The sequence below is a fragment of the Erpetoichthys calabaricus genome, chromosome 3 (assembly GCF_900747795.2).
Source record: "Erpetoichthys calabaricus chromosome 3, fErpCal1.3, whole genome shotgun sequence".
Classification (NCBI taxonomy): Eukaryota; Metazoa; Chordata; class Cladistia; order Polypteriformes; family Polypteridae; genus Erpetoichthys; species Erpetoichthys calabaricus.
The window spans coordinates 172026607-172042813 of record NC_041396.2 but is presented as its reverse complement, the minus strand read 5'-3'; the positions used below and the strand labels follow the sequence as shown (position 1 = coordinate 172042813).

Here is a 16207-nt window from a genome sequence, read left to right as displayed (position 1 = left end):
AGGGGAAAATTCAAGGACACACCAAGATTCCTGGCAATCACTATTTATGAGATAAGGACTTTGTCATTGTTAATATTTAGAAAATAAACTGGTGATAGAGAAGTAGAGGGTAAGTATAAGATGTTTGGATTTGAGAGTTTAAGATGAGGTCTACTCATTAACAATGAAATGATGTAAAGATGGAACTCTGGGCAAAAACCTATGGACTAAATAAATGAAAATACAAGAAAGACCTGGACATTGTCACATAGAGGTGGTAAGAGAAGATACGTGTTCTAAGAACCACATACAGAGGAAAAGTGAAGGGGCTCCAGCAGCTTTTTGGAGCATGTTGTCTGCAGAAACCAGGATCTTGCAGACTGTTTTTCTAGTGAAAAAAAAAACAACTGTTGTTCAACAGTGCACTCCTGTGTATTTGATATAAAGTGGCCAAAGGAAGATTGACAGATTAATTTACCAGATCAGTCAAACTAAGATAAGGCCTTTTGACAATCGTATAATACTACTTGAAGTCTAAAAGAAAGGCACAACATGCACAGCGACGAGTCAAAAACAAAAGTATGAAATTAGACAAGGAGAGGTGAACTGAAGGAAATGTTCAAAATGAGATTCAGCGTTCAGGAGGTGGGCCCAGTGTTACAGAGCAGGTCAGAAATGTCATAGTCAATGAAAATGAGAAAAGAGACAATAAATGGTGTCCCAGAGAACATTTCAGGCACTGAATCAATTCCGGAATTAAAGTAAAATGCTAAACCATGAAGAGAAATGCAGAATAAATTAAGAAGAGCAGGTAGGCTCATGGAGAAATGAGACGGTAATGATCCTGTGGCAGCTCAAAAAAAATAATAAAGAGATAAAATGGAAGAAAGCAGAGAGAAGCATTTTTCAAGGAAAATAGAGGTCACTTTTAGTGAACAGATGTTACACCTGTGCAATTAAATCTTCTGGGTGGAAGAAATAAAATACTAAAAGTTAATTTTCCAAAATATGTATTTTTTTATTGTAAAGGGTTTTTGTGACAATATAGGATCTTTAAACATTTTAAAGATGTTTATAAAATATATAAATTAGAGTACATAGAAAATGCATTTGATATGTTTTTGAACAAGTTATTCAGTAAACTGCTTTCAATGTGTTTGTAGAAAATGTAGAAAAAGTACAGTAATATGTATAAACCATGCATGTTATTGTTAAAAGTAAAACTTTATTCTCTCAATTGATCATTTGGATGTTCACACGAGCCAAGTATTATCGCAAGATGATGTGAGAAGGCCTGGACATTGAGCCTGTCCAGGCAGAGGCTAGTTTCTGTAGTTTTGGGTGGGAGGTTTCTGGGTAGTGCAGCAGTCTGTATTAATGCTTCATAGCTCTAAAAGATTGGATTTAAAGCCTAAGAACTGTCTGTAGCTTATGTTTTCCTGTGTTCATGCGAAATATTGACAGTTTCTTCCTACATCCCAAAGAGACGGAGGCTAGTTTGGCTGGTGGCTCTGAGTTTATTATTATTAAATGTGTTGGTGGGGGGGGGGGGGTTATGTGTACATGTCTCACTTTGCTGCTACGTGACCTTAATACTTAAATCCATTAAAAAAAACATACAGTAGTTTTGTTAGAATAACCTTGAAAAATAAGTTATAAAATACATACATATTTAATCTATATTTTACAACAGTGTGTCTTCTGAAAGATATGAAAAGAATAAAACCAGAATATTTTATTAATAATCTTGAGTTAAATTCATTTTCACCATTTGTGTTGTTTTAGACATTCCTCCACGCAGGCCAGCCAAGTAAATCTTAGGTTGAGGTACATTACTTGTACCAGTTGCCTTGGTTTGAGTAGCCATGTGCTTTGGTAGATATACCTGGGATGTGTTGTCTCTCCTCAAATGGCTGAGATTTGTCTGCATTGAGTGAGTTACTTTATTCCTCAAATTTGCCTAAAAAAGAACAATATATGAATATTTAAAAATTTAAATGACTTTTAAATACAAAGCGAGTTTATCTGCCTTTACTTTGGAGTGCTTGATTTTGAACAATGTTTGCAAAGACAGCAAAAAATGTTGTGAGACATTTGTATGCAGTAAAAAGATATACTTATTTTCATATTATTTATAACTGATTTACATGAAAGTACAAGTTAGTTCCTGCATCTTGCACATATTAGTATTGCTTTTATAAAATACAGATCTTTTTCTAATTAACCAATGTTAGTTTTGTTTAATAATAATAATTCTTTGCATTTATATAGCGCTTTTCTCACTACTCAAAGTGCTCAGCAATTGCAGATTAAGGGCCTTGCTCAAGGGCCCAACAGGGCAGAGCCCCTGTTGGCTTTTACGGGATTCGAACCGGCAACCTTCCGATTGCCAGTGCAGATCTCTAGCCTCAGAGCCACCACTCCACCTGATATACTTTACAGTAAGCATTACCACAAAATGCTTTACAAAAGTAACATAAACACAAGAGAAGGTATCAACTGTAGCCTAGTCGATCCCAGTGTTGGAATGTCAACCTCAAGTACAGTATACCCATTCAACTTCCACTGGAGTCCTGCGTGACTGGGACTAAATTGCTTAATCTCCTAATTCCCCATAGACAGAAATATTTCAAATATCCTACTACAGAATGTTCTTGTGATTTGTCTTTACTTTTTACTTTGGATGAAACATCATCTAAATTAAAGTATTATTTAAATCAATAAGAACAAGATACTATGTTTAAACAAGCGTTTGCTGAAGGCAGCTAACAACTGAAAGCAGTCTCATAAACAAGGGCGTCAGTAAGCCAAGTGACCTTCTCTTTATATGAAGCTTTTAGAGTTGTCAAACTGTTTAGAGTAGATTCTCTGGTGGTTTCATTTTATTCAACAAATTGGATTATGCGGCTTTGATTGTGTTATGTTGACTAAGATACCTTTGACTAGAGTCTATTGGTGGGATATGCAGGGACCACAACGAAAGGTGAATCTGTTGTCAGATCTATTCTACTAAAGATGAAGGGAATGCTTATGACATAATAATCTAATATTTTAGCATTCAAATAATAAGGAAAATTAATATTTACAGTTCAACAAAATTTTAAGACATAAAGGCCTTGCAAGAAAGTAGATTTTGAGAGGTATGACTTATTTTCAGCATTCTAAAATAAAGCACTCATACTTTCAAAGAAATGTGTAACTAAAGTCATAATTAAATACTAACACCATTCTAATAAGCTACAGTATTGAAAAAATAGCAAATGTTAGAAAATAAAGCAACAAATGATACAATAAAAGTTGTACACTTGAAGAAAGAGACACACCAGTTTAATTGCCTTTCTGCGGAGTTCCCACTCATTCCATTCATATGACTTGACAATATTTGAAGGCAGCAGATGGGTGTCTGTCTGGGTGCTACTGTCACACTTTGTAATTGGCTTTACTATTACTTTGTCCCCTTCTTTAACCTACAGAAAAAATAGCAAAGCTGATTATTAAATTTGAAAACATGAAGTTGCAATTAATACAGTATATACACTAGCTTATAAGTCTTCCCTAGCAGGAATAATAAACATTTTGTGCTAAGTGAAAGCGTATGGGATTTATAAAAATCAACATCATCTTGGAATTGTAAGGTGATTAATATATTTATATTTGTATAATGTTGCTATGATAAATTTCCTCCTCGCAGGTTGGTGTGTTTTGTCAACATTTGCCAGAAGCATACCATCATAGCTGTCTTTGTTTATTTCTTTTTAGCTGAAATTGCTCAGTGGTTAGCACTGTTACCTCATTGATCCAGTACCCTGGGTTCAAATCCCACACCCAGTTGTTGTGCACATGAAGTTTGCACATTCCCCCTGTGTCTGAATAGCCTTTTCTCCTGCATACCTAAAGATGAACAGGTAGGGTGATTTGGGGATTCTAAATTTGCCTCCTGTGTGTGTGTGTGTGTGTGTGTGTGTGTGCCCGTGCACATGTGTGTATTCGTGTGAGGGTCCTGTAATGGACTGGTTTCCTGTCCATTATACAAACTGTTGCCAGGGTAGGCTCTGCCCCCACCCCCCCCACCCCAAAACCAGAATCAGATTAATCAGACTTGAGTATGTTATGTTTTATTAATTTGTCAGGTAGTGTGCAAGGTTACAAATCAAACCTCGTCTCTGATTATTTGTGTAGCCTATTGCCAGTTATTTAACATGTTTGATGTGTAACTGTAAAAAATACATATAATCAATTGTAATGTATTTTTCTTTTTCAGTTTACCTTAGGTAATGCTGTCTGTAGAATACATAATGTTTAAATTGATAATTATTTAAATAGGTATAATCTATGAAACCTGGGTAAAAATGATTAAGCACTTTTGAACTGCAGTATTATAGTATAAAAAATGTAAATACAAGCAATTAAATATGTTGTTGCAAAACAGCAACTGTATATGGCCAACAAAAAACCAAAAGCAACATGATACTTAGTGGCTACCAGTATTATTATCACTGTTCATTGAGCAAGTGCTTTTGCCTGAGGCAACATTTAAAATCAGGATATATAAAATACAATACACTAAAGTGCTTCGTGGGATAGTGCTTGAAAATATCAACGATATGGAAATTAAAAGTGTAGCATGGCAGATTATGCGTGGATTAAACAGCAGAGGCATGCAAAAAAGTGCTTTTAAAAAATCACAATTTATGAAGTGTCGAAAAACTGAAAAATAAAGGTGAAGTCATATTTGTAAATGAAACATTAATGTAATGTTAGTATACTGTGTGGCAGGTGGCCGGGTGTGGTCCGCAGCTGGATGCCTATTTAAGGAGCCGCCTCCCTACAATCAAGGCTGGAGTCGGGTGAGGAGGTGGACAAGGTCAGAGGAGGCGTCAAGGAGAGGCCCTGAGTGTTGTGTGAAGAAGAAAGGAAGGCTGTTGGAAGAGCCAGGACTTTGGGTGACTGTGGGGGTTTGTTGGTGTGGTGCATAGTGACTTTTGTATATAGTGTGATTAGTGTAAATAAACGTGGTGATGGAGGAAAACGTGTCTGCCTGCCTGTGTCCGGGACGCACCCTTTCACAACTGAAATAAGGAAAAGTATTTTTAAATGAATAATAATATGTACAGTACTATTTTCACATGCAGTTAATTATCACTTAAAAGTTACTAAGCCTGCATTGAGCAAGAGAGAGACAGAGAGACCGAGAAAATGGTTGGGTTGTGGGAATAAAAGAAATCTCTTGGAAAGTATCAGGCTTAAAAGATTTTGGTTTAAAGAGGTATAAAAAGTGTCTTTGTTTATAGCTGTGTGAAACCCTTAGGCTGTAAAGGAATATCTAATTCCTGTTATTCTCACAGTTTCCTCCGGGTACTCCGGTTTCCTCCCACAGTCCAAAGACATGCAGGTTAGGAGCATTGGTGATTCTAAATTGTCCCTAGTGTATGCTTGGTGTGTGTGTGTGAGCGCCCTGCAGTGGGCTGAGCCCTGCCCAGGGTTTGTTTCCTGCCTTTCGCCCTGTGTTGGCTGGGATTGGCTCCAGCAGACCCCCGTGATCCTGTAGTTAGGATGTAGTGGGTTGGATAATGGATGGATGGATGGATGTTATTCTCACATCTGTCAGAAAGGCATTAGTCTGCTTTACTTTGAGTGTCTATTCTGTAAGAAAATCTCTAATGTCTGTTATCAGAATATTAGTTTATTAGACGTTAAAATTTTTTTTTTTGGCAAAAGAAGCATGTCTGTATTTATTTATTTATTTTTTTTATATAATTTTACAAATTTTATTGTAATCATTCATACAAATCGATCAATTTTTACAAAAAATACGATTGACAAACAAGTCGACCCCCCACCCCTGAGAGAGAGAGCATGGCCAACAGGGTAATACTTAAGGCTTGTAAACATACCTAAATTGATGAGTTTAATAGGCTAGTAGAGATGAATGGAGAAGAAAAAGAAATGCAGAGATAATTGTTTCCTCTGTACTTTAAGAGCTTACTCTTAAATTTTATTGATTATATCCTGCCAGGTTTTAAAAAAAATCTGTACAGATCCTCTAACTTAATATTTGATTTTTTCCAATTTCAAATAGTATAAAACATCGGTTACCCACTGACTTAAAAGAGGAGAGTTAGGATTCTTCCAGTTTAGCAAAATAAGTCTGCGTGCCAAAAGTGTAGTGAATGCATTCTCAGTTTGTTTGTCCTTCTCCACTTTAAACCCAACTGTAAGAACACCAAACACAGCTGTTAATGGGTTAGGAGGGATTGTGACACCAAGGCTGTCTGAAAGGCATTTAAAAATTTGGTCCAAAATGATGTTAATTTGGCACAGGCCCAAAACATGTGACCCAGTGAGGCTGGGACTTGATTGCAGCATTCGCAGGTTGGATCTTGCCCTGGAAACATTTTGGACAGTTTTAGGTGAGACAGATGTGCTCGATATATAATTTTGAGTTGAATAATTGTATGCTTTGCACATATGGAGCTCGAGTGAAGTCTCTGCATTGCTACTTTCCACTCCCTTTCTGATATATTGATTGAGATCTTTTTTCCATTGTCCTCTTGGATCTTTGAAAGGGAGGGACTGTAAAATAATTTTATATATCGCAAAGATGGTGTCTAAGTCCTTGAAATTGAGCAATATTTTTTCCAGCATGGACGAGGGTGCAAGATGAGGAAAATCGGGCAGGTTCTGTTAAACAAAGTTCCTAATTTGAAGATAGTGAAAAAAATATGTAAAAGTTAACTTTGGAATGTAATTGTTCGTAGGATGCAAAGATGTTGTCTATATAAAGATCTCTAAGCAATTTAATCCCAAATTTTTTCCAGATATTAAAAACTGCATATGTTTGCGAGGGTTGAAAGAGGTGGTTCTCTTGTAGAGGTGCCACAGATAAAAGCTTCTCCATCTAAAATGCTTTCTACGTTGGTTCCATATTCTGAGTGAAGCACAACTGGGTTATTAGTATATTGCCGATACCGTTCATTTATTGGGGCACAAAGCAGGGAATATAAAGAAGTACTGCAGGATTTTACTTCTATTGCGGACCAGGCCTGTGTATGTTCATCTATTTGTGTCCAGGTTTTTATAGCTTGTATGCTTGCTGCCCAGTAATAAAACTGAAAGTTAGGTACATCCATGCCACCTTCTGCCTTAGGTCTTTGTAGGGTCACTCTTTGGATATGTGGATGTTTTGAGTTCCAGATAAATTAGGTTATTGTTGAATCTAATTGCTTAAAAAATTATTTATTAATGTATATTGGAATGTTTTGAAATAAAAAAGGAGCTTAGGAAGAATATTCATCTTAACAACGTTAATTCTTCCAGCTAGAGTGAGATGAAGGGTTGACCATCTATGCAAGTCTTGCTTAATTTTTTCCATACAGACGGCGAAATTTTGTTGATAAAGAGCTTTGTGTTTACTTGTGATGTGTACCCCTAGGTATTTAAACTTTTTTGCAATGATAAAAGGTAGGGTGTCTAATCTAATATTATATGCTTGAGAATTCACTGGAAAAAGTATTTTTATTCAAATTAATTCTGAGACCAGAGATCTTTTGAAATTCTGTAAGTGCTGTTAAGACTTCAGGCACAGAATTTTGTGGGTCTGATATATAGAGTATCATATCATCTGCATCTAGAGAAATTTTCTGTTCCAGTCCTTCTCTGATAATTCCATTTATCTGATCATCATTTCGACAGTGAGCCGCCAGTGGTTCAATGGCGATTGCAAATAGCAGTGGTGACAAGGAGCATCCTTGTCTGGTACCACGCTCTAGTTTAAAGTAGTCTGAACAAATGTTGTTAATACAAACTGAAGCTTCTGGATTGGTATACAGTAGTTTGATCCATGCACAAATGTTCGGGCCAAACCAAAATTTCTCTAATGTAGTGAAAAGGTATTTCCATTCAATCATGTCAAATGCTTTTTCTGCATCCAATGATAATAATATTTCTGGGGTGTTTCACTTTGTTGGTGAGTATATTACATTAAACAGGTGTCGAAGATTGGAGGATAAGTGTCGACCCTTGATAAATCCAGTTTGATCTTGTGATATTACAGAAGGCAGCACTTTCTCCGTCCTTCTAGCTATGATTTTTGAGAGTATCTTAACATCATTATTCAGAAGTGAAATTGGTCTGTATGATGCACATTGTAATAAGTCCTTATTTTGTTTAGGAAAGACGGTGATTAATGCTTGGCAAAAAGTTTGAGGTAGAATTTGATTGTCTCTAGCTTCTGTGAATGTTGCTAATAGGAAGGGAGCTAACTGAGCAGAGAATTTCTTATAAAATTCTGCAGGGTAGCCATCAGGGCTTGCTGCTTTCCCGCCTTGAAGTGACTTTATAGAATCTAGTAATTCTGATAGCGCCAGAGGTTTATACAGCTCCTCCACACTAAATGTATCTATTTGTGGTAACTGTAATGTATCCAGAAATGCATTAGATTGTGTGTTGTCTTCTTTAAACTCAGTAGAATATAAGGATTTATAGTAGTCTCTAAATGTGTGCATTATATTTTTATGGTCAATGATTTCATCTCCATTCGTGTTGGTGATTACTGGGATTGCATTGCGAACTTCTTGCTTGTGGATTTGTTGAGCTAAAAGCTTATTAGCTTTCTCTCTGTGTTCATAGTAATGATGTCTGGATTTATAAATTAGTTATTCAGTTTCTTTAGTTGTCAAGAGGTTGAGTTCTGAATGTAGAGCCTGCCTTTTCCTATGTAGAGCCTCGCTTGGAAGCCTGGCATGTTCTTCATCTATTCTAGTAATTTCGCTTTTTAGTTCTGATACTTTCTTGGTTTCTAATTTATTCCTGTGGGAAAGATATGAAATAATCTGTCCTCTTAAGAAGGCCTTTAGAGTTTCCCAGAGTATTCCTGCAGAAACCTCTGAGGATGTATTTGTCTCTAGGAAGAAACTGATTAGTTTGGATATAAATTCTGTACAGTTCTCGTCTGCTAATGGAAGCAGGTTAAGACGCCATCTACGAGATGAGTGTGTGGGGCATAGTGACTTTAGCTCCAAGATCACAGGTGCATGGTTGGAAATAACAATGGCATTGTACTTGCAAGATTTAATCTTAGGCAAGAAATTATTGTCTATAAAGAAATAAATCTATTCTTGAGTAGCAATGATGTACTGGCGAGTAGAAAGAATATGTTCTTGAGTTTTGGTTTAGAAACCTCCAGGGGTCTGATAAGTTGTGGTCAGTTACAAACTGTGTAATTGTCTTTGCAGTGTTAGATGTCATCCCCCTGTGACAGGAGTCCTATCTAAGAGTGGATTTAAAATACAATTAAAGTCCCCAGCCATTATAATTTTATGAGTGTTCACATTGGGAATGGATGAAAATACGTTTTGTATGAATTCCTTATCATCGACATTAGGTACATAAACATTTATCAAAATCATTTTACAGTTAAATAGGTTGCCCATGACCATCACATATCTCCCTTCCGGATCAGATACTACATCTGATGCTACAAATGAGACTGTTCTATGTATGAGAATTCCCACACCTCTAGTTTTCTTTGTAAAGCTAGAATGGAACATTTGGCCAGCCCAGTCCTTTTGCAGACAGAACAGATCCTTGCTTAGTAAGTGGGTCTCCTGTAAAAATACTATTTTAGCATTTGAACCTGTTAGGTGAGAGAGTACTTTCTTTCTCTTTAGTTCGTGATTCAGGCCTTTAACATTCCAGCTCACAAAGTTAACTGTCCCATCATGGAGATATTGATTCTGAGTTTTTGATGTCATTTTATAGTCTTAACTGGAAGTGAGACAGCTTTAACCTTAATTTCCTATTCCCCAAGAGTTATTGCCATACAGCCTATTGTTACGTTGGTAGTTATAATTATAAGGATTAAAAGGATAGATTAGATATAGCCTGCTCTCTTTTTCTCTCTCCCCCCCTTATCCCCCCACTTCACAAAGTCTCGGTCCTCTGACATACCTGGAGACAGAGCACATCCAAAGCAAAACAAGCCCCCATGCAGCGGCGTTTTAGGATTAAAAAGTAGAAATATCAATTGCCAATATAGTCTAAATACTCTATGCCTAAAATATAATCATTAACAAACTATGATTATATATAATCATTAACAAACTGTAAGCATAAAATATATAATATAATCTTCAGCAATCTTAAAGTAATAAGATAATAAACCCAGGGGGTGTTGTTAGAAAGTGGTCCAGGATAAGCATAGTAAGTCTTAATACAATAATAACAATAAACCAAGGGTATGATGTTAGACAGTCTCCTTTAGGGTAGTAAGAAAAAAAAAAGTTAATTTCTTCCACACACACATCTATAACTGTAATTAAAACATAAACAGAAAGCGTCCGAGTAATGAAAAGGATGTATAATTATAATACCCGTATCATTACAAGTGGATCAGACAGCAGGTGATATCTCCTTGCCATGCCATGACAGGATGCAACTCACTATTGTGTTTTAGAATAGTGTCGGGATCAGCTTTCTTAATTCCTTTTCTGCTTCCTCCTTGCTGGAGAAGATGTGGTATTGGCCTTGAACGTCCACTTTCAGTTTGGCAGGGTACAAGAGGCTGTATTTGATATCGGCTTGCCGTAACCGCTGTTTAATGTTGTAGAAGAATGCACATTTAGCAGCTGTTGCGGGAGAGAAATCAGGGAAAATACGAATGTGGTTATTTTCAAATATAATCTCTTGCTTGCGTCTGAGGAGTGCCATCACATCTAGCTTACATAATAATCTCTTGAAGCGGATAATAAAAGACCTAGATCTAAAGGTATTTGATCCACATATGCGATAAGCTGCTGCTATCTCGGTATCTGATTTAAAGTCGTCTCCAATTATTTTAGAGAATAGTTCAGCTGCGAATTTCACTGGGTTTGGGCTTTCACGATTCTCAGATAGACTAATATTATTCCTTCTGCTTCCATCTTCCAGAGCAGCAAGTCTGTCTCCGAGTTTTTTGCATTCGGAACTGGCAGCTGTTGCTTTTCCATCAGCGGTGGATGCTAGATTTTCGGCTATTTCAATTCGAGTCGTGAATGCCTGCCTAACATCCTCCAGCTGATTGGCAAGTGTGCTCAGTTTAGACACATTTTCCTGAATGTGCTCCTCAATTTTATCCAGCATACCATTAAAGGCCACCTCAAAGCGGATATATACGCGTTTCTCTGAGTCTTTGTTATCCTGCCACAGCTCTTGCAGCTCCCGCCACGGCTTCTCACTTGCCTTCTCGCTTTTCTTTATATCATTCTTTATGTCTTGCTTGAGCTCAGCGATCATCACCTTCAGTTCGGACAGATCATTTCTGCTTTCGAGCACCGTAGGTGAAGCGGCGGGCTCTATTACAGCCGATGTTCCCGGCTTGAGTGGAGTAGGTAAAAGCGCGGACTGCAAGGCCTTTTCCAGTTTCAAATGATCTTCTCCAATCGGCGAGCTATCCTGACCTGTGTCACTCACACATTCACTCCCCATTTCGCTCTCAACTGGAGATGATGCTGTGGACCGTGGTCCCGAGGAGTCTGGGCTTTCACCCATCTGTTCCAGGTCAGTCTCTGAAAGGCCGTACCTTAAGCTTGAACTTGGACTTGTCGGTCTGGGCTTGGATGCAGCTTTAGTTTCTGTTTCCATTTCTTTCTGAGCCCCTTTCTTGCCGACCATGTTTATATATGCTGTAGTAGAACCCTTGGGTTGGATAAATACAGGATATATCAGGATAATAAGGAAATAATACAAAAAATAACACCGCTGCTAATGGAGTTCCGCTTCAGACGTCCATCTCTCACAACGGACGAGACCAACCATAAAAATTTGATTATAATTTTGGAATTAATTTGTTTAAGAAGACAAACATCACCATGGGTTACTGTCATGCATTTGACTCACATGGGAATGCTTTCAGAAATAACTCCACTATTTTCACAGTCAAAGCCTGTCTGTGCTACATGTGCAGGAAGAAGCATTGTGCTTCTGATACAGTTACTCTTGGTAAACTGGTTTAAAAGGATGGAACCACTAGCAATTGAAGCATTAACGTTTTAAAACATACTACGCAGCTAGGTGATCCTGAAAAGCTAAGATGTACTGAGCTTGAAGAAGCCATCTGAAGATGTCATGCAGACTCACCACATACACAACCATTGGTAGGCATCAGATGTAATGGCAGTCAGGTAACAGATACCTGTTGGACATATTTAAGAGGACTAGATTTTGGCAATGGAAAGTGGCTCTTGGTATGTGGAAGAAGATTCTGTGATGCATAAAAAGCCAGAGCGTGAGCTTGCATGGGAAGCTGAAATGTTCAAGACAGACACCATGGGACTCGCCTCTGCCTATAACATCAGCTCTGGCACCAGACTCCTGGATTGTGGGTGATCTCTTTCCTATTCTGCAGCTGCTGCCCAAAGCAAACTGGGCAGACTTGTGAGACACCATTTGAGTTACGCAAATGCATGAGAGGATTGATTCCATACAACTGCAAATTGCAGAAAGGATGTGTTTGTTTTCTGGATGTGTATGCCTAGCAAAAATTAACAGCATTTTACATTATGACAAATATTCAGTGAAGTACGCTGAAAAATAGAACCCACTGACTCTATAATTCTACTGGGAAGACTCATTTGTACTGGCGTATATATTTAATGGCATACATGAATGTGTCAGATCTACTGTATTTACTTTTGTGAATATAACCAATTACCATGGAATATCTTTAGAAAAGTGTAACAAGAGTAGGGGGGCAAGGTTCATGTCTACACTACATAGGCCCTGTTATTTCACAAATTTTGGTGTTTAGTTAAATCCATTTTGGAAGGGTGCACGACTGTCAAGGCAGTGTCTCATCTCCCCACCTATCCATGATAAATTGTCATATGTGGACATGAACATGAACGTACAGTTTCAGATTATTACAGTAAAATATGAACTGAGGTGGTGAGAGTAACACAGCGCTTATGTGGCTACCAGTGGTAGTTTGTAATGCAGGGCATTGAGGTGCGCCCCCCAATATTTTAAAAATTCTGCTTAAATTAATTAAGTAATACAAAGTAATCATGAAATAAATTTGTTTATTTGCACAACATGTCTGATGGCACATGTCAACATCTATTAAAAATTGTTTCTGACTTGTGCTTTTTTAATTTCTTTGTCAATTACCTGTATTTCCTGAATGAAGGGAACTGGCAAAATGAAAGTGTATGTAAGTCCCTGATCTTTTGGTAAGCAGGTGACCGGAGGCTGCCCTTTGATTGGTTACTTTTAGATTTTTCTGGGGACACAGCTGTCTGTGCCCCGGTCACACCCACAGTTATTGGCAGCAAATTAGTATTGTTTTAGTTTTTTTTAATCTAATGTTATTTGACAATCGTCGACTCACTATTTCAAGTTCATGTCAATGGTTCACAGTTCACACCAACCATTAATGTAACTACAGGTGAGCAAGCATGACTTTATGGAGATGGCAACTTCAAGTGGAACTTTGGAAATCTTATTTCTTTAATGAAATTCCCTTTCATAAATCGTTCACTTGAAGAAAAAAATAATCTAAAGTAGTTTGGACCAGACCAATCTGATTTAAGAGTTCAGCAACAGGCAAGTGATCAATGGCAAGCTTACACATGGAGTTTTTCCACTCGTGTTATGACAAATGGAGTTGGCTAACGGGATGTGGTGTATGTAATGCCTTTTTTTGCTTTTTTGTTGAAGCGTTGTGGACAACAATGGGGGTATGAGACCTAAAACATCTTTCTGAAAAATGCAAGTGGCATGAAAAAAGCCGCACTGATCTAGAGCAGTGTTTTTCAACCAGTGTGCCACAGCACAGTGGTGCGCTGTGAGAGCTACCCCAGTGTTCCATGGAGATAATAGTGTAGCACTCTTGGGTTTGAACCTGAGACAGACCAGCACTGTGGTTGAGACCTGTATGAGGAGAATTGGTCTACCTGGAGAAGCTTGCATAAAAGCAGCTCAGTGATCGCTAGGTCGCACACACCACTTCAAGCACCTCAGATGCATCTCCAGGCTGCTAGAGTCCATCTGCCCTGGGTGTGTGGTCACCAGGGAGCCTCACAGCGCTGATCGATAGTGGGCACACGAGTTGTCCCTGAGGCAGAGAGGGGTGAAGCAGCTTAGAGGTGCCATCAAAGTGCTCACTACGAACACTGATCTCAGAGCTGCATTTTTACTGTCTTCTCAGGTAGTCGTCCCCCTTTGGGCAGTTGAGCAATACATACATATGTATTTGTGGTTAGTAAGATCATGGTGTGCCTTGGGATGATTTTGGTTACAAAAAGTGTGCCACTACAGAAAAAAAGATTGGGGAACACTGATCTAGACAATAGTATAAGGCTAATTTTTTTGGCAAGCTTAATGAAATGACTCAGCTTAATCAGAACGTAATTGAGAAATTTTCAGGCCTGAAGGAAAGGAGGGCAACATTTATGTTCAAGGAAATATAGGTATCCTAATCAGAAAGGCAGAATAAGATGTAGGTTAGAGTTGTCCTGTGGGTGTAGTACAAGACAGGTTGGGAGTGGATTATGTTTTAAAATGTGAGAGTTTGTGGATCTTACAATGTGAACTTGTGCCCAGGTGAAGCCTGGCAAACTTGCCTAGGATTGGACAGACTTGCAGCAAGTGTAGAATAAAATTAAGATGGAAATAATAAAAAAAATATCAATGGACTAGTCATTGTATGATGTGGATTTATGGAATACAGTCGAAATGGATGGTCATTTTTCAAAAACATTTCAAGTTCCCCAAACCTCTGTTATACAAGTAGTTCCCTTAACTATAAATATAATAATTTTTTAACATTATAACGGGTCTCTTACTTTATACTTGAGCACAAGGCTTCCAACATGTTAAACATATTTATAAAAATATAACAGGTCAGGTTTCAACCCTTATTTTTAAGTAACACAGTCCACAGTCTGGACTGTGTTACTGGCCCCGCCCACATTTTTTCGCCAGCCGCCAACTGGTGGCTACATCAGTGGTTCCTAGCTCCACATCACAAAAAGGAGACTTGACCCTTTTGTGTTGCTGGTGTCTACTGATTAACAAAAGCTATAAAACAAAACAATCTGACCCCCAGTCTGGTTATCTCATCCAGATGAACACTTTCAATGCTTTCTTGGTCATTCTAGCTCCATCACCATCAATATTGTTAACAAATCAAAATGGGTCCCTTAACTAGGCAGTGAAATGTGCTATATGGAATTAGCCTAACTACTGTACAAGTTGTAAAACAACAGATTAAATTTACTTTTGTTTTCAACAAAACATAATATTTCTCAGATTCAATTGTTTTATATTTTCACAAACAAATGTTATCTTCAGCAAAATGAATAAATGCAATGTCTTTAGAAAAGGAAAGAAGACGGAGTACTGTAAATGTCAGTTACTTAGGAAAAAAGTAAAAACTTCCAACTAGCGTGGAGGTGGAAAAAGTAAGAAAATTAACAAAGACACCCATGCAGATGACGGCATTAACTGCCTACAGGCAAAAAAGTTTCAAAGAAATTTAAAAACAAAAAGGCAGCTAAACATGTATAGCCTGTATGGCAAATGACTAAAGCAGGTTTAAAAGATCAATGGAGACATCACCTCCAGCCTTACTGTAAGAATACTGCTGCTTGAACTGCAACCTTTCACACAACTTTTTGTAGTGTTGCACCTTTAGAGTATGCACACTGCTGCAGATAATGAACTACCAAAACTGCAAGCTGTGCTGTGAATGAATATGGAGCTGTAGTCACTTCGCCCGCCAACCCCTGGGTCTGTACTACGCGCTAGGCTCTTTGTGGTTCTGGCACTCACGTATGGGGATGCGGATGTACAATTTAAACAATGGGAATTGTTGCATATGCCTAATAGAGCAAACTATTTTACATTACAGCGAGTAATTAGCTATATTTAAAATAGCAAAACATAATAATTTGAAAGTATATTATGTTTCATGTTGCATTACAGTTATTTGTTGCGTAATACGATTTCGTTCTTTTTGGCTTTGAAATTAACATGCAAATACTTTTTAAACTTACACTTTTACTGTAAAACTTCAGTAAAAACAATTTTTGGAATTAAATTTTCGTCAATATCACAATGAATTTTGATTCTGTGTTTGGACTTTCATCATGACAACGCAACATATAACTGCCTGTGATTGAATTTTGTTTCTTTCTCTCTAATAGATAAAACAACTTTTTTTTTTTCTTCAAATGTTTGTCTCTGAGATTTG

General features: G+C 37.6%; 1 protein-coding gene across 1 annotated transcript in view; it reads right to left on the bottom strand.

The window, feature by feature from the left end:
- Positions 1 to 1152: 1152 nt before the first annotated feature.
- cfap206 (cilia and flagella associated protein 206) overlaps positions 1153 to 16207 on the bottom strand; it is a 61148-nt gene continuing 46093 nt past the window's right edge. The window contains exons 12-13 of the mRNA XM_028797527.2: positions 3303 to 3446; positions 1153 to 1939 (exon numbers count right to left, since the gene is read on the bottom strand). Coding sequence (XP_028653360.1) covers positions 1718 to 1939; positions 3303 to 3446 — 366 coding nt within the window. The 3' untranslated portion in view covers positions 1153 to 1717. The remainder of the gene's footprint in view (positions 1940 to 3302; positions 3447 to 16207) is intronic.